Raw genomic sequence first — 17132 nt, forward strand, 5'->3', positions numbered from 1 at the left:
TCGTGTATTCCAATAGTGGTTTCTTATACACATTAATTTTAATAAAGGCCGAGCACATGGTATTAATTTAAATGTATACTACTTAAATAAATGTTAGTTTCAGCTTCAATAAGTGTTTTATTTCTTAACTCAGCTACAAACTGCAATTATGCGGCCATCTGGGAAAGGGAATCGTGTCTTTGATATTGCTTATTCCCAAAATTAGTTGCAAATATCTTTCAAAACCTAAACCAAATCCGCCAGTTGGCACCGATCCAAATTTCCTCAAGTCCAAATACCAGTCCAAGTGCCCATTGGAATTGGGGATTTTTTCTAGCAATTTCTCGTAATTATTTTCACGCAGACTTCCGCCAACGACCTCGCCAACATTAGGCCCCAATAAGTCAAGTGCGGCCACGGTTCCGTCCCCATTGTCTTTCATATAAAAGGGTTTCATGTCTTTTGGCCAGTCTATGACAAAAGTGGGCACTTTTCCGAAATATTCAACCAGGAACATCTCATGTTCTTTACCAAAACCATCTTTGGAATCAAAATTTTCGCTAAACTTATCTTTATTCTGACTTAAAATTGTTACCGCTTCTTTGTACGTAACCACAGGAAAACTTTTATCCAACCAATCGAACGACACTTTTTTCTCTTGGCATTTTTCGATGTCTTCAATTGAATCATTGACTAGTTTTTTTGTAACTTGTTTAATTAATTGTTCTATGCAGGTCATAAGCCCATCTAGTTTTTCCACAAACGCAATTTCTCCCTCCAACATATAAAATTCGGACAAATGCAGTCTTGATTTGGAATTTTCGGCCCTAAAAGTGGGCCCGAAAGTGTAAACTTTGCTTAAACCATGAGCTACAGCTTCTAAATGCAACTGCCCCGAGACCGTCAAAAACGATTTCTGATTAAAGTAGACCTCATCTTCAGCTTGGCTCTCTTTCGCCATTGATTTGATCAACTTTTTATTGTCAGGGACTACTTTAAACACCTCTCCAGCCCCTTCACAATCGTTAGAAGTCAAGACTGGCGTATGCACATTAACAAAACCTTCCGAATTAAAATGATTATAAATAGCCAACGTTGCCGCATTCCGTAATCGCAAAAGTGCCCCAAATTTGTGTGTTCTTGGCCTGAAGTGGAGATACTGCCTGATATATTCAGCGGCGTACTGTTTACGTGGCGCAAAAGGATAGCCTTCGCTTACGACGCATTTACCGCAGACTTCGATACTGTTTGCCGTTAATTCCAACTGGCCTTTCGGTGATAGAGTAAGGGGTCCTGAAACTACTACGGAAGCCCCGGTCGATAGATCTTCCGGTTTTGATTTTTTAGGAAGCAAAATTTGGAGTTTTTTGGCAGTTGAACCATCGCTTACGTCGAAAAACACATGTTCTTTCTGGTCCCGTAACGATTTTATCCATCCCTTCAATTTTCAGAAATAAAACCCTGTTTGACAGGTGGTAGTTTAAGGTTACCTTCACTGTTATGACATCGCCAACACCACTTTTGTCAAGTATCTGAGAGATTGAAGAGAAATTTTTGTTTAGAATGTTTCTGCGAATTAAATGAGGCACAGTTTTAAAAACTAAATGGTTTTTAAACATATTTATTTTAAAAGTTAATCAGTCGGTAAACCAGATTTCCATTTTATTTGTATACATGAACATAACCCAAGTTTTTGTTTATGTTTAATTATCCAGTTTTGTAGTTTTTGCTGTTGTTGTATTATTCAAGACAGAAATGGCAACTGGGTTTAGTTTTGGGGCCAAGTGAGTATTAGATAACGCCGTGGGTATAAGTTTAACTAAAATATTTAAGAACAACCGCGCCCCCCACGTTTGGTACTGGTTCCATAACATTTGGAACCCCGGCAAACCAACCAAGTCAGCAGTTCGGTTTTGGAAACGCCCCCACGTCCACTCCCAATTTATTCGGATCCCAGTTGGTACCCCCACTTAAAAAACAACTCCACATTGTGGTTTTCTAGGCCCGCTACCTCAACCCCTAGCACTGGTTTCGGATTTGGAGCAACAACCCCTGGCTTTGGGGCCGCAGCTCAAAACCCTGGATCCACCAGTTTTGGTTTTGGGGCTCCGGCTGCAAACACAGGGCTGTCTTTTGGTACCCCAGCTTCAACAGCGGCTTCCACCGGTTTAGCGTTCAAACCCCCAGCTTCAACGGGGCTCAGTTTTGCCACTCCCGCCTCAACGGGGCTTAGTTTTGGAACCCCAGCTTCCACAGGCTTAAGTTTTGGTACTCCAGCTGCCTCAACGGGGCTCAGTTTTGGGGCTCCGGCCTCAACCGGTCTGACTTTCGGTACTAGCACTTCTGCTCCAAGTACTGGACTTAGTTTCGGGGCTAGTACCTCAGCCCCGAGCACGGGACTGTCGTTTGGGGCCCCAGCATCGACACAAAGCACGGGGCTTAGTTTTGGGGCCCCTGCGTCGACTCCTGCCACCGGTTTTAATTTTGGGGCCACAACTTCGGCCTCTACTCTTGGCTTGAGTTTTGGGGCTACGAGTACCGCAGCGCCGAGTTTAAGTTTTGGGGGTGCCACCACCACCACAGGGCTTAGTTTTGGGACTGGGAGTAGTGGTTTAGGGGGACTTGGGAGTCTCGGGACGTCTTCAACTGGTCTAAATTTAACGTCAGGGGCTACTACTACCACTACACAAAGTGTGGGTTTGGGGGGTATAGCTTCGACTCAGTCTAAACCTGGGGGTAGTTCCTCGGCACAGAAAGAATTACCACCAAAGGAACAACTGTTACCGAATGAATTTTCCCAGTTGGTGGAACAATTTAAAAATATTGTTCAGGAAGAGAAAAACCGGAGTTCGGACGTTGCGCGTTGTTCTGTTAAAGAATTTCGAAAAGTTGAATCAGAGTTGGATTCTTTGAACCACCAGTTTAATCAAGTTGAAAACCAGTTGTTGAATAATCGTAGTCTTGCTGAACAGTTAAAGTATGACACTGCCAAGGGTTTGCAAAATATTGAAATGGCTCAACGTACTCAAGACACGCCCCCGAGTCTTCAATACGATAACACAGCCCCCTTACAATTTTTCCTAGAACTTGCGGACACGTTTGAAAAGGAATTGCAAACGTTAAAACTAAAAATTGACAATACTGAGAAGTTCGTCAAGAAATGTAGCGAACCAAATGTTCTAACATCACAAGGTAATAATAATCAAAGATAGTAACGTTTATTTTATGGCTTATTGCAGATCTAGCCTTGGGTTTAAAACGACTCCATGAGACTTTTGTGGCTTTGGCAGGCCGTATGCAGTCAATTCATAGTCAAGTCGAAACCCAGAAAGAAGTTTTCCTAAGTTTGCGTAAGCAAGCGATTAAAGACAATATTAACCCGTTCGAAAAAATGGATAGGAACATGGAGGCCATGCATACAGTTATGAAAAATGCACTCAAGGCTACGCCCCCGAACCTGGCTTCGGGGCCCACGCCCTTCAACAGCATAGCCCTTGGGAGCAACAATTTGGCGATTGCGAGTCAACAAACCCAACCGACGTTTCCGTCAACAACTACAAGTTTAGGTAATGATCAAATTGATTTTTAGGGCGAGATTAACGTTTTGCAGGTTTTGGTTTAGGAAATACAGCCCCGACTTTCGGAACCCCAGCTTCAAACACTTCAATGTTCAAACCGACAGGTTTTGGGTCCTCTCCTTTTCAGTTAAATACGTCTCCAAATTTTCAATTGCAAAAACCCCCAACTGGTAATAAAAGAGGCAAACAGTAGATGATAAAGTTTTATTGTAATAGATATTTTTTTATAAATTAGCAACTTGTTATTTACATAATGTTGAGACTTATGATTACACCGCGCCCACTTGAAGAACAGGTATTAAAAGCTGAAAAGCGTCCTGAATGTATGAACTACTATTTGCGGCCTGTAATATTTCAGTCACAGTTAAAATATTAATTATTAAATTAAAAAAATTACCTCAAAGAATACATTCGTTATGAGACTGTTTATTTCTTCTTTGTTTTTCGAGCTGGAACTTTTGGTGTTCAGTTTGTCTGAGAATTTTGCTGCAACGACGCCAATTAGCGATGTTAAAGTTGTTGTCAACCTAAAAGGCATTTTGTTAAAATTTTTGTAATAAAACCAATTTCTCAATACTTACTGGACTAAACTATCCGCCTCATCAGCCGTACTCCTATGTTCCTTCACCAGTAACAGTTCCCCAGCTTTGTGAAACTGTTCCACTGCTATTGCAGTCAACTGTGCCAAAGTTTCAACAGCTTGTTGGTGTAACTCTCTGGCGTCGCAAATTTCGAGTTTCAAGTTATTCAACCACGCCTCAGTTTCCTCCCAAGTCTCAACAAATTTCTTGTACGAAATAGGGATACTGATTTCACTAACAGCTGACTCTAATTTTTCTTTGATCTCGGTCCAGTTTGCATGTTCATCCTCTTCTTCATCAGGCAACTCGCAAAGCTCCTTCACCTGATCCATCGTCTCCTGCATTTCAGTCAAAGCTTCATCAGTGTAAGATTCCAACAACGTCTGTAACTTAATATCACACTGTTTCGAAAGCATCTCTAACGCCTCCAGGTGTACAAGACCCTGATGGTCGTCAAACAAAGTTTCGTAATTTTTCGCCTTTTTTGCGAAATGTTTCTCTTCCAGAATTTTGTTTTCTTCCTCAGCTTTCTCCTTCGCTTCGCGTAGTAATTGGGAAAGGACCGGTTTGTCTTGATCTATCTTCAAGAAGGCTCGTTTCTTTTTCAAACCTGGGTCACCCTCTTGCAGTACTTCCATTGTTTTCTTCCCGATTGTCTCCAACGTGTCCAAACCACCGGAAATGACTTTGGTACCAGTTGTTTCAACTAATTTAGTGAGTTGTGACACCCCCATCACTAAGTTACCCAGCCCAAAACCAGAATTGTCCGTGTCCTCGTCAGGAACGATTTCTTTCAATTTCTCTTTCTCAGCTTGGTTTATTTTGGCTAGTTCTTCCGGGTCCGGGACTCCAATTCCCGTTTCAAGGACCGTGCTAATTCCTTGCGTTAGCGTTGAGACGCTTTGAGTTGCTGTCGATATGATTGAGGAGACGTCCCAGGTGCCCCATGAGCCCCAACTGCTGGAAGAAGGCACTTTTACTTGAGCGGGTTCAATTTTTTCACGCTGGGGGGGCACCGTTGGTTCATTCACGGGTTCCCAATCATCATCGTTACCCCACAAGTCGTCTTCATTTTCCTTTCCCCAGTCTATTTCAGATTCATCCCAGAGGTTTTCTTCTATGTTGGAAGTTTCACTCTTTGGTTGTTTTTGATCAGCACTTTTAACGCACTCTGGACTTTCTTTTGGTTGTTTTTGATCAACATTTTTAACACACTCTGGACTTTCTTGGGGTGGTTTTGCAACACTGTCTTTACAACTCAACTTAGCACCTAGTTTTTTCGGAACGTCTGTTTCTTTACTGCGCTTTTTAACACTTGTTGGATGTGAGGCTTCAACTTTATTGAGTTTACTTCCGGGACCTTTTGTTGCCTGAATTTGTGCAAGATCTTCAGTAATCTCATTGGAATTAATGTTGTCTTCTATTTCTTTGTTAGTTTTACCCTTGTCGTTCTTTTTATTGTTGTTCAAACTATTTTTTTCTTGAGTATCCTCTAATTGTACGTGTTCTAACTTTTTTATTGCGTCATTAACACACTTTGTGTTAGGTTTTTCCTCAGTTTTTGTAACACTTGACACAGTTTTGGTGTCTTCATCGTCTGATTGAAAATCTTCGTCTGCACTCTCAAAATATTCACTGTCTGACGTCTCCATTTCTTATTTTACGTCCAAAAAACAACTCAATTTCGAAACTGTTTAATAAAACAGCTGTTTGTCACAAAACATGAGTGAGTTGTCAACAGCTGTCAAAGTCTGGAAGTTTGGTTCGAAAAACATGCGCCCGAAAATAATAAAAATGCAATCTTGCAATTATCCGTAAAACAATTACGCAAATCACGAGTTTACGAGGTGTACATCGTTGTTTGTTACGTGAATCAAGCTCGAATTTATTTGTTTTCACTAAAGATTGATTTTCGCTCTGATGAACAATCGAACGCACGTGTTCTTAACACCTTTCAAGGACGAATATTTAGAGTCCGCGAAATGACAGATCGTCCACGGTGGTAGGAGTGCGCAGAGACGAAAACTCGTCTCGGACGAGTCCAATCTTTAAATTAGGGGTGTTGGCAGAAAACAGTGGCGTGGCGTGTACTTTCATGTGTAGGGAATTCGTCTTAAAGTTTAACATTTCAATATTACCAGTTATAGTAAAGATACCAGTAGAAACATTTTTTGCAATAAACGCGTTTTTACTCTTTACTCATTGTGTATTTTTATTTATTCGACCTCTCTGCTTTGTAATTCTAGGAAATCAACGTGTATTAGCATTAGATATGATTTTTACTATTTCATCTTGCAATTATTGAATAGAGGAAATTTTAACTACTACAAATTATGAATCTCAAACCCTTCTTGATCATAGAATAGTTTTTTGCTACGCCACTGCTCAATCTCCTCACTCGATGAAGTACGCATTGGCTCCGCCTATCGTGGTCGTTTACAGAGTTTCCGAGCTCTACCACTAATTTTCGCACTAAAATTTCACATTGCCAGTTTCTGTTTAAATATAAACATGCATTTTTATTTTTCCATTAACTGCATGCGAAACTTTTATAATTTTAGACGTTTATAGACAAATACATTTGTCATAATTAATTTTTCTAGATCAATACTGTTCTATTTTGAATAATTCTGTGTATGAATGTTTCTAAATTTGACGGATTTGGTCAGTGAATGTTTCTGGTTATGACCTGTTTTAGACGTGTGATGACGTCACATCGGAGGTTAGGTGTGCGGCGCAGGCGGCGAGGGCGGTTCAGTCGACAGCGAGCAGTGGTAGGGGTCAGATCGGGAGCGGGAGCGGGAGGCGAGGCGAAGCGAGGTGAGTCGGTTTATTTAAATTATTGTGTATTGTGCGGTTTCGTTCAATTTATTCAGTTTGTTACTTGCCGTTGTCGCGAATGGACGTATGTTCAAGCAAATCTAAATTTTCCGGTGTAAATTTTCAATTCGGTGGCTAGTGATTAAACATTTTAAATACAGTAAATAAAATTATTATCAAACACTCAAATAATTTATTGCCACGTAATAATTTTGTCTTTAATTTCAATGAATGAAAGTGGCTTGCTCAAAATTTAATGCAAATAAACATTTTTTTGGTTTCATTTTTATTATTATTTTTTTTAATGCTACAAACGGTAGCCAACGTGGAAGCGATATAAAGGTAGGTGTATTTTATTGCTGTGTCGTATTTATTTATTTCTCAAACCAATAATTTCATAAAACTTAAATGCAATTAAAATCTTTAAATGCGGTGTTGAAAAGTGATATTTTGAGTGACACATTTTAAATACAGTAACTATAAATAAAATAAAACACTCAAATAATTTATTGCCACGTAATTTTGTCTTTAATTTCAATGAATGAAAGTGGCTGCTCAAAATTTAATGCAAATAAACATTTTTTTGGTTTCATTTTTATTATTATTTTTTTTAATGCTACAAACGGTAGCCAACGTGGAAGCGATATAAAGGTAGGTGTATTTTATTGCTGTGTCGTATTTATTTATTTCTCAAACCAATAATTTCATAAAACTTAAATGCAATTAAAATCTTTAAATGCGGTGTTGAAAAGTGATATTTTGAGTGACACATTTTAAATACAGTAACTATAAATAAAATAAAACACTCAAATAATTTATTGCCACGTAATTTTGTCTTTAATTTCAATGAATGAAAGTGGCTGCTCAAAATTTAATGCAAATAAAAATTTTTTTGGTTTCATTTTTATTATTTTTTTTTTTAATGCTACAAACGGTAGCCAACGTGGAAGCGATATAAAGGTAGGTGTATTTTATTGCTGTGTCGTATTTATTTATTTCTCAAACCAATAATTTCATAAAACTTAAATGCAATTAAAATCTTTAAATGCGGTGTTGAAAAGTGATATTTTGAGTGACACATTTTAAATACAGTAACTATAAATAAAATAAAACACTCAAATAATTTATTGCCACGTAATTTTGTCTTTAATTTCAATGAATGAAAGTGGCTGCTCAAAATTTAATGCAAATAAAAATTTTTTTGGTTTCATTTTTATTATTTTTTTTTTAATGCTACAAACGGTAGCCAACGTGGAAGCGATATAAAGGTAGGTGTATTTTATTGCTGTGTCGTATTTATTTATTTCTCAAACCAATAATTTCATAAAACTTAAATGCAAAAAAAATCTTTAAATGCGGTGTTGAAAAGTGATATTTTGAGTGACACATTTTAAATACAGTAACTATAAATAAAATAAAACACTCAAATAATTTATTGCCACGTAATTTTGTCTTTAATTTCAATGAATGAAAGTGGCTGCTCAAAATTTAATGCAAATAAACATTTTTTTGGTTTCATTTTTATTATTTTTTTTTTTAATGCTACAAACGGTAGCCAACGTGGAAGCGATATAAAGGTAGGTGTATTTTATTGCTGTGTCGTATTTATTTATTTCTCAAACCAATAATTTCATAAAACTTAAATGCAAAAAAAATCTTTAAATGCGGTGTTGAAAAGTGATATTTTGAGTGACACATTTTAAATACAGTAACTATAAATAAAATAAAACACTCAAATAATTTACTGCCACGTAATTTTGTCTTTAATTTCAATGAATGAAAGTGGCTGCTCAAAATTTAATGCAAATAAACATTTTTTTGGTTTCATTTTTATTATTATTTTTTTTAATGCTACAAACGGTAGCCAACGTGGAAGCGATATAAAGGTAGGTGTATTTTATTGCTGTGTCGTATTTATTTATTTCTCAAACTAATAATTTCATAAAACTTAAATGCAATTAAAATCTTTAAATGCGGTGTTGAAAAGTGATATTTTGAGTGACACATTTTAAATACAGTAACTATAAATAAAATAAAACACTCAAATAATTTATTGCCACGTAATTTTGTCTTTAATTTCAATGAATGAAAGTGGCTGCTCAAAATTTAATGCAAATAAACATTTTTTTGGTTTCATTTTTATTATTATTTTTTTTAATGCTACAAACGGTAGCCAACGTGGAAGCGATATGAAGGTAGGTGTATTTTATTGCTGTGTCGTATTTATTTATTTCTCAAACCAATAATTTCATAAAACTTAATTGCAATTAAAATCTTTAAATGCGGTGTTGAAAAGTGATATTTTGAGTGACACATTTTAGATACAGAAACTATAAATAAAATAAAACACTCAAATAATTTACTGCCACGTAATTTTGTCTTTAATTTCAATGAATGAAAGTGGCTGCTCAAAATTTAATGCAAATAAACATTTTTTTGGTTTCATTTTTATTATTATTTTTTTTAATGCTACAAACGGTAGCCAACGTGGAAGCGATATGAAGGTAGGTGTATTTTATTGCTGTGTCGTATTTATTTATTTCTCAAACCAATAATTTCATAAAACTTAATTGCAATTAAAATCTTTAAATGCGGTGTTGAAAAGTGATATTTTGAGTGACACATTTTAGATACAGAAACTATAAATAAAATAAAACACTCAAATAATTTACTGCCACGTAATTTTGTCTTTAATTTCAATGAATGAAAGTGGCTGCTCAAAATTTAATGCAAATAAACATTTTTTTGGTTTCATTTTTATTATTATTTTTTTTAATGCTACAAACGGTAGCCAACGTGGAAGCGATATGAAGGTAGGTGTATTTTATTGCTGTGTCGTATTTACTTATTTCTCAAACCAATAATTTCATAAAACATAAATGCAAAAAAAATCTTTAAATGCGGTGTTGAAAAGTGATATTTTGAGTGACACATTTTAAATACAGTAACTATAAATAAAATAAAACACTCAAATAATTTATTGCCACGTAATTTTGTCTTTAATTTCAATGAATGAAAGTGGCTGCTCAAAATTTAATGCAAATAAACATTTTTTTGGTTTCATTTTTATTATTATTTTTTTTAATGCTACAAACGGTAGCCAACGTGGAAGCGATATGAAGGTAGGTGTATTTTATTGCTGTGTCGTGTTTATTTATTTCACAAACCAATAATTTCATAAAACTTAAATGCAATTAAAATCTTTAAATGCGGTGTTGAAAAGTGATATTTTGAGTGACACATTTTAAATACAGTAACTATAAATAAAATAAAACACTCAAATAATTTATTGCCACGTAATTTTGTCTTTAATTTCAATGAATGAAAGTGGCTGCTCAAAATTTAATGCAAATAAACATTTTTTTGGTTTCATTTTTATTATTTTTTTTTTAATGCTACAAACGGTAGCCAACGTGGAAGCGATATAAAGGTAGGTGTATTTTATTGCTGTGTCGTATTTATTTATTTCTCAAACCAATAATTTCATAAAACTTAAATGCAAAAAAAATCTTTAAATGCGGTGTTGAAAAGTGATATTTTGAGTGACACATTTTAAATACAGTAACTATAAATAAAATAAAACACTCAAATAATTTACTGCCACGTAATTTTGTCTTTAATTTCAATGAATGAAAGTGGCTGCTCAAAATTTAATGCAAATAAACATTTTTTTGGTTTCATTTTTATTATTATTTTTTTTAATGCTACAAACGGTAGCCAACGTGGAAGCGATATGAAGGTAGGTGTATTTTATTGCTGTGTCGTGTTTATTTATTTCACAAACCAATAATTTCATAAAACTTAAATGCAATTAAAATCTTTAAATGCGGTGTTGAAAAGTGATATTTTGAGTGACACATTTTAAATACAGTAACTATAAATAAAATAAAACACTCAAATAATTTATTGTCACGTAATTTTGTCTTTAATTTCAATGAATGAAAGTGGCTGCTCAAAATTTAATGCAAATAAACATTTTTTTGGTTTCATTTTTATTATTTTTTTTTTTAATGCTACAAACGGTAGCCAACGTGGAAGCGATATAAAGGTAGGTGTATTTTATTGCTGTGTCGTATTTATTTATTTCTCAAACCAATAATTTCATAAAACTTAAATGCAAAAAAAATCTTTAAATGCGGTGTTGAAAAGTGATATTTTGAGTGACACATTTTAAATACAGTAACTATAAATAAAATAAAACACTCAAATAATTTACTGCCACGTAATTTTGTCTTTAATTTCAATGAATGAAAGTGGCTGCTCAAAATTTAATGCAAATAAACATTTTTTTGGTTTCATTTTTATTATTATTTTTTTTAATGCTACAAACGGTAGCCAACGTGGAAGCGATATAAAGGTAGGTGTATTTTATTGCTGTGTCGTATTTATTTATTTCTCAAACTAATAATTTCATAAAACTTAAATGCAATTAAAATCTTTAAATGCGGTGTTGAAAAGTGATATTTTGAGTGACACATTTTAAATACAGTAACTATAAATAAAATAAAACACTCAAATAATTTATTGCCACGTAATTTTGTCTTTAATTTCAATGAATGAAAGTGGCTGCTCAAAATTTAATGCAAATAAACATTTTTTTGGTTTCATTTTTATTATTATTTTTTTTAATGCTACAAACGGTAGCCAACGTGGAAGCGATATAAAGGTAGGTGTATTTTATTGCTGTGTCGTATTTATTTATTTCTCAAACCAATAATTTCATAAAACTTAAATGCAATTAAAATCTTTAAATGCGGTGTTGAAAAGTGATATTTTGAGTGACACATTTTAAATACAGTAACTATAAATAAAATAAAACACTCAAATAATTTATTGCCACGTAATTTTGTCTTTAATTTCAATGAATGAAAGTGGCTGCTCAAAATTTAATGCAAATAAAAATTTTTTTGGTTTCATTTTTATTATTTTTTTTTTAATGCTACAAACGGTAGCCAACGTGGAAGCGATATGAAGGTAGGTGTATTTTATTGCTGTGTCGTATTTATTTATTTCTCAAACCAATAATTTCATAAAACTTAAATGCAAAAAAAATCTTTAAATGCGGTGTTGAAAAGTGATATTTTGAGTGACACATTTTAAATACAGTAACTATAAATAAAATAAAACACTCAAATAATTTATTGCCACGTAATTTTGTCTTTAATTTCAATGAATGAAAGTGGCTGCTCAAAATTTAATGCAAATAAACATTTTTTTGGTTTCATTTTTATTATTTTTTTTTTTAATGCTACAAACGGTAGCCAACGTGGAAGCGATATAAAGGTAGGTGTATTTTATTGCTGTGTCGTATTTATTTATTTCTCAAACCAATAATTTCATAAAACTTAAATGCAAAAAAAATCTTTAAATGCGGTGTTGAAAAGTGATATTTTGAGTGACACATTTTAAATACAGTAACTATAAATAAAATAAAACACTCAAATAATTTATTGCCACGTAATTTTGTCTTTAATTTCAATGAATGAAAGTGGCTGCTCAAAATTTAATGCAAATAAACATTTTTTTGGTTTCATTTTTATTATTTTTTTTTTTAATGCTACAAACGGTAGCCAACGTGGAAGCGATATAAAGGTAGGTGTATTTTATTGCTGTGTCGTATTTATTTATTTCTCAAACCAATAATTTCATAAAACTTAAATGCAAAAAAAATCTTTAAATGCGGTGTTGAAAAGTGATATTTTGAGTGACACATTTTAAATACAGTAACTATAAATAAAATAAAACACTCAAATAATTTACTGCCACGTAATTTTGTCTTTAATTTCAATGAATGAAAGTGGCTGCTCAAAATTTAATGCAAATAAACATTTTTTTGGTTTCATTTTTATTATTATTTTTTTTAATGCTACAAACGGTAGCCAACGTGGAAGCGATATAAAGGTAGGTGTATTTTATTGCTGTGTCGTATTTATTTATTTCTCAAACCAATAATTTCATAAAACTTAAATGCAATTAAAATCTTTAAATGCGGTGTTGAAAAGTGATATTTTGAGTGACACATTTTAAATACAGTAACTATAAATAAAATAAAACACTCAAATAATTTATTGCCACGTAATTTTGTCTTTAATTTCAATGAATGAAAGTGGCTGCTCAAAATTTAATGCAAATAAAAATTTTTTTGGTTTCATTTTTATTATTTTTTTTTTAATGCTACAAACGGTAGCCAACGTGGAAGCGATATGAAGGTAGGTGTATTTTATTGCTGTGTCGTATTTATTTATTTCTCAAACCAATAATTTCATAAAACTTAAATGCAAAAAAAATCTTTAAATGCGGTGTTGAAAAGTGATATTTTGAGTGACACATTTTAAATACAGTAACTATAAATAAAATAAAACACTCAAATAATTTATTGCCACGTAATTTTGTCTTTAATTTCAATGAATGAAAGTGGCTGCTCAAAATTTAATGCAAATAAACATTTTTTTGGTTTCATTTTTATTATTTTTTTTTTTAATGCTACAAACGGTAGCCAACGTGGAAGCGATATAAAGGTAGGTGTATTTTATTGCTGTGTCGTATTTATTTATTTCTCAAACCAATAATTTCATAAAACTTAAATGCAAAAAAAATCTTTAAATGCGGTGTTGAAAAGTGATATTTTGAGTGACACATTTTAAATACAGTAACTATAAATAAAATAAAACACTCAAATAATTTATTGCCACGTAATTTTGTCTTTAATTTCAATGAATGAAAGTGGCTGCTCAAAATTTAATGCAAATAAACATTTTTTTGGTTTCATTTTTATTATTTTTTTTTTTAATGCTACAAACGGTAGCCAACGTGGAAGCGATATAAAGGTAGGTGTATTTTATTGCTGTGTCGTATTTATTTATTTCTCAAACCAATAATTTCATAAAACTTAAATGCAAAAAAAATCTTTAAATGCGGTGTTGAAAAGTGATATTTTGAGTGACACATTTTAAATACAGTAACTATAAATAAAATAAAACACTCAAATAATTTACTGCCACGTAATTTTGTCTTTAATTTCAATGAATGAAAGTGGCTGCTCAAAATTTAATGCAAATAAACATTTTTTTGGTTTCATTTTTATTATTATTTTTTTTAATGCTACAAACGGTAGCCAACGTGGAAGCGATATAAAGGTAGGTGTATTTTATTGCTGTGTCGTATTTATTTATTTCTCAAACCAATAATTTCATAAAACTTAAATGCAAAAAAAATCTTTAAATGCGGTGTTGAAAAGTGATATTTTGAGTGACACATTTTAAATACAGTAACTATAAATAAAATAAAACACTCAAATAATTTACTGCCACGTAATTTTGTCTTTAATTTCAATGAATGAAAGTGGCTGCTCAAAATTTAATGCAAATAAACATTTTTTTGGTTTCATTTTTATTATTATTTTTTTTAATGCTACAAACGGTAGCCAACGTGGAAGCGATATAAAGGTAGGTGTATTTTATTGCTGTGTCGTATTTATTTATTTCTCAAACCAATAATTTCATAAAACTTAATTGCAATTAAAATCTTTAAATGCGGTGTTGAAAAGTGATATTTTGAGTGACACATTTTAGATACAGAAACTATAAATAAAATAAAACACTCAAATAATTTACTGCCACGTAATTTTGTCTTTAATTTCAATGAATGAAAGTGGCTGCTCAAAATTTAATGCAAATAAACATTTTTTTGGTTTCATTTTTATTATTATTTTTTTTAATGCTACAAACGGTAGCCAACGTGGAAGCGATATGAAGGTAGGTGTATTTTATTGCTGTGTCGTATTTACTTATTTCTCAAACCAATAATTTCATAAAACATAAATGCAAAAAAAATCTTTAAATGCGGTGTTGAAAAGTGATATTTTGAGTGACACATTTTAAATACAGTAACTATAAATAAAATAAAACACTCAAATAATTTACTGCCACGTAATTTTGTCTTTAATTTCAATGAATGAAAGTGGCTGCTCAAAATTTAATGCAAATAAACATTTTTTTGGTTTCATTTTTATTATTATTTTTTTTAATGCTACAAACGGTAGCCAACGTGGAAGCGATATAAAGGTAGGTGTATTTTATTGCTGTGTCGTATTTATTTATTTCTCAAACTAATAATTTCATAAAACTTAAATGCAATTAAAATCTTTAAATGCGGTGTTGAAAAGTGATATTTTGAGTGACACATTTTAGATACAGAAACTATAAATAAAATAAAACACTCAAATAATTTACTGCCACGTAATTTTGTCTTTAATTTCAATGAATGAAAGTGGCTGCTCAAAATTTAATGCAAATAAACATTTTTTTGGTTTCATTTTTATTATTATTTTTTTTAATGCTACAAACGGTAGCCAACGTGGAAGCGATATAAAGGTAGGTGTATTTTATTGCTGTGTCGTATTTATTTATTTCTCAAACTAATAATTTCATAAAACTTAAATGCAATTAAAACTTTAAATGCGGTGTTGAAAAGTGATATTTTGAGTGACACATTTTAAATACAGTAACTATAAATAAAATAAAACACTCAAATAATTTATTGCCACGTAATTTTGTCTTTAATTTCAATGAATGAAAGTGGCTGCTCAAAATTTAATGCAAATAAACATTTTTTTGGTTTCATTTTTATTATTATTTTTTTTAATGCTACAAACGGTAGCCAACGTGGAAGCGATATGAAGGTAGGTGTATTTTATTGCTGTGTCGTGTTTATTTATTTCACAAACCAATAATTTCATAAAACTTAAATGCAATTAAAATCTTTAAATGCGGTGTTGAAAAGTGATATTTTGAGTGACACATTTTAAATACAGTAACTATAAATAAAATAAAACACTCAAATAATTTATTGCCACGTAATTTTGTCTTTAATTTCAATGAATGAAAGTGGCTGCTCAAAATTTAATGCAAATAAACATTTTTTTGGTTTCATTTTTATTATTTTTTTTTTTAATGCTACAAACGGTAGCCAACGTGGAAGCGATATAAAGGTAGGTGTATTTTATTGCTGTGTCGTATTTATTTATTTCTCAAACCAATAATTTCATAAAACTTAAATGCAAAAAAAATCTTTAAATGCGGTGTTGAAAAGTGATATTTTGAGTGACACATTTTAAATACAGTAACTATAAATAAAATAAAACACTCAAATAATTTATTGCCACGTAATTTTGTCTTTAATTTCAATGAATGAAAGTGGCTGCTCAAAATTTAATGCAAATAAACATTTTTTTGGTTTCATTTTTATTATTATTTTTTTTAATGCTACAAACGGTAGCCAACGTGGAAGCGATATAAAGGTAGGTGTATTTTATTGCTGTGTCGTATTTATTTATTTCTCAAACCAATAATTTCATAAAACTTAAATGCAATTAAAATCTTTAAATGCGGTGTTGAAAAGTGATATTTTGAGTGACACATTTTAAATACAGTAACTATAAATAAAATAAAACACTCAAATAATTTATTGCCACGTAATTTTGTCTTTAATTTCAATGAATGAAAGTGGCTGCTCAAAATTTAATGCAAATAAAAATTTTTTTGGTTTCATTTTTATTATTATTTTTTTTAATGCTACAAACGGTAGCCAACGTGGAAGCGATATAAAGGTAGGTGTATTTTATTGCTGTGTCGTATTTATTTATTTCTCAAACCAATAATTTCATAAAACTTAAATGCAATTAAAATCTTTAAATGCGGTGTTGAAAAGTGATATTTTGAGTGACACATTTTAAATACAGTAACTATAAATAAAATAAAACACTCAAATAATTTATTGCCACGTAATTTTGTCTTTAATTTCAATGAATGAAAGTGGCTGCTCAAAATTTAATGCAAATAAAAATTTTTTTGGTTTCATTTTTATTATTTTTTTTTTAATGCTACAAACGGTAGCCAACGTGGAAGCGATATAAAGGTAGGTGTATTTTATTGCTGTGAAGTATTTATTTATTTCTCAAACCAATAATTTCATAAAACTTAAATGCAAAAAAAATCTTTAAATGCGGTGTTGACAAGTGATATTTTGAGTGACACATTTTAAATACAGTAACTATAAATAAAATAAAACACTCAAATAATTTATTGCCACGTAATTTTGTCTTTAATTTCAATGAATGAAAGTGGCTGCTCAAAATTTAATGCAAATAAACATTTTTTTGGTTTCATTTTTATTA

At 31.9% G+C, this 17132-nt stretch overlaps 3 protein-coding genes across 3 annotated transcripts; 1 reads left to right on the forward strand and 2 right to left on the reverse strand.

Moving 5' to 3' along the window:
• Nucleotides 1-97: 97 nt before the first annotated feature.
• AsnRS-m (Asparaginyl-tRNA synthetase, mitochondrial) lies at nucleotides 98-1604 on the reverse strand. Its single transcript, XM_008194326.3, has 2 exons — nucleotides 1470-1604; nucleotides 98-1417 (listed from the first exon to the last, which is right to left on the reverse strand). The coding sequence occupies exons 1-2, from the start codon at nucleotides 1596-1598 to the stop codon at nucleotides 134-136; spliced, it is 1413 nt and encodes a 470-aa protein (XP_008192548.1). The 5' UTR covers nucleotides 1599-1604; the 3' UTR covers nucleotides 98-133.
• On the forward strand, nucleotides 1597-4133 carry Nup58 (Nucleoporin 58kD). Its single transcript, XM_965871.4, has 5 exons — nucleotides 1597-1763; nucleotides 1813-1935; nucleotides 1982-3171; nucleotides 3219-3545; nucleotides 3590-4133. Exons 1-5 carry the CDS (start codon nucleotides 1735-1737, stop codon nucleotides 3748-3750), a joined length of 1830 nt encoding a protein of 609 aa, XP_970964.1. The 5' UTR covers nucleotides 1597-1734; the 3' UTR covers nucleotides 3751-4133.
• Nucleotides 3747-6049, reverse strand: LOC659642 (uncharacterized protein). The gene is made up of 3 exons (XM_965928.5): nucleotides 4139-6049; nucleotides 3955-4084; nucleotides 3747-3901 (listed from the first exon to the last, which is right to left on the reverse strand). Exons 1-3 carry the CDS (start codon nucleotides 5788-5790, stop codon nucleotides 3827-3829), a joined length of 1857 nt encoding a protein of 618 aa, XP_971021.1. The 5' UTR covers nucleotides 5791-6049; the 3' UTR covers nucleotides 3747-3826.
• Nucleotides 6050-17132: the final 11083 nt, after the last annotated feature.

The sequence above is a fragment of the Tribolium castaneum genome, chromosome 9, assembly GCF_031307605.1.
Source record: "Tribolium castaneum strain GA2 chromosome 9, icTriCast1.1, whole genome shotgun sequence".
Taxonomy (NCBI): domain Eukaryota; kingdom Metazoa; phylum Arthropoda; class Insecta; order Coleoptera; family Tenebrionidae; genus Tribolium; species Tribolium castaneum.

Excerpts from the sequence above, each read along its gene's own strand:
- LOC659642 (XM_965928.5), bottom strand. The coding sequence starts at position 5,790 with ATGGAGACGTCAGACAGTGAATATTTTGAGAGTGCAGACGAAGATTTT. Across the intron at positions 4,085-4,138 it reads GAGGCGGATAGTTTAGTCCA|GTTGACAACAACTTTAACAT; the intron begins GTAAGTATTGAG and ends AATGCCTTTTAG. Across the intron at positions 3,902-3,954 it reads TAACGAATGTATTCTTTGAG|GCCGCAAATAGTAGTTCATA; the intron begins GTAATTTTTTTA and ends GAAATATTACAG.
- Nup58 (XM_965871.4), top strand. The coding sequence starts at position 1,735 with ATGGCAACTGGGTTTAGTTTTGGGGCCAA. Across the intron at positions 1,764-1,812 it reads GGGTTTAGTTTTGGGGCCAA|AACAACCGCGCCCCCCACGT; the intron begins GTGAGTATTAGA and ends AAAATATTTAAG. Across the intron at positions 3,546-3,589 it reads GTCAACAACTACAAGTTTAG|GTTTTGGTTTAGGAAATACA; the intron begins GTAATGATCAAA and ends AACGTTTTGCAG.
- AsnRS-m (XM_008194326.3), bottom strand. The coding sequence starts at position 1,598 with ATGTTTAAAAACCATTTAGTTTTTAAAACTGTGCCTCATTTAATTCGC. Across the intron at positions 1,418-1,469 it reads GCGATGTCATAACAGTGAAG|GGATGGATAAAATCGTTACG; the intron begins GTAACCTTAAAC and ends TGAAAATTGAAG.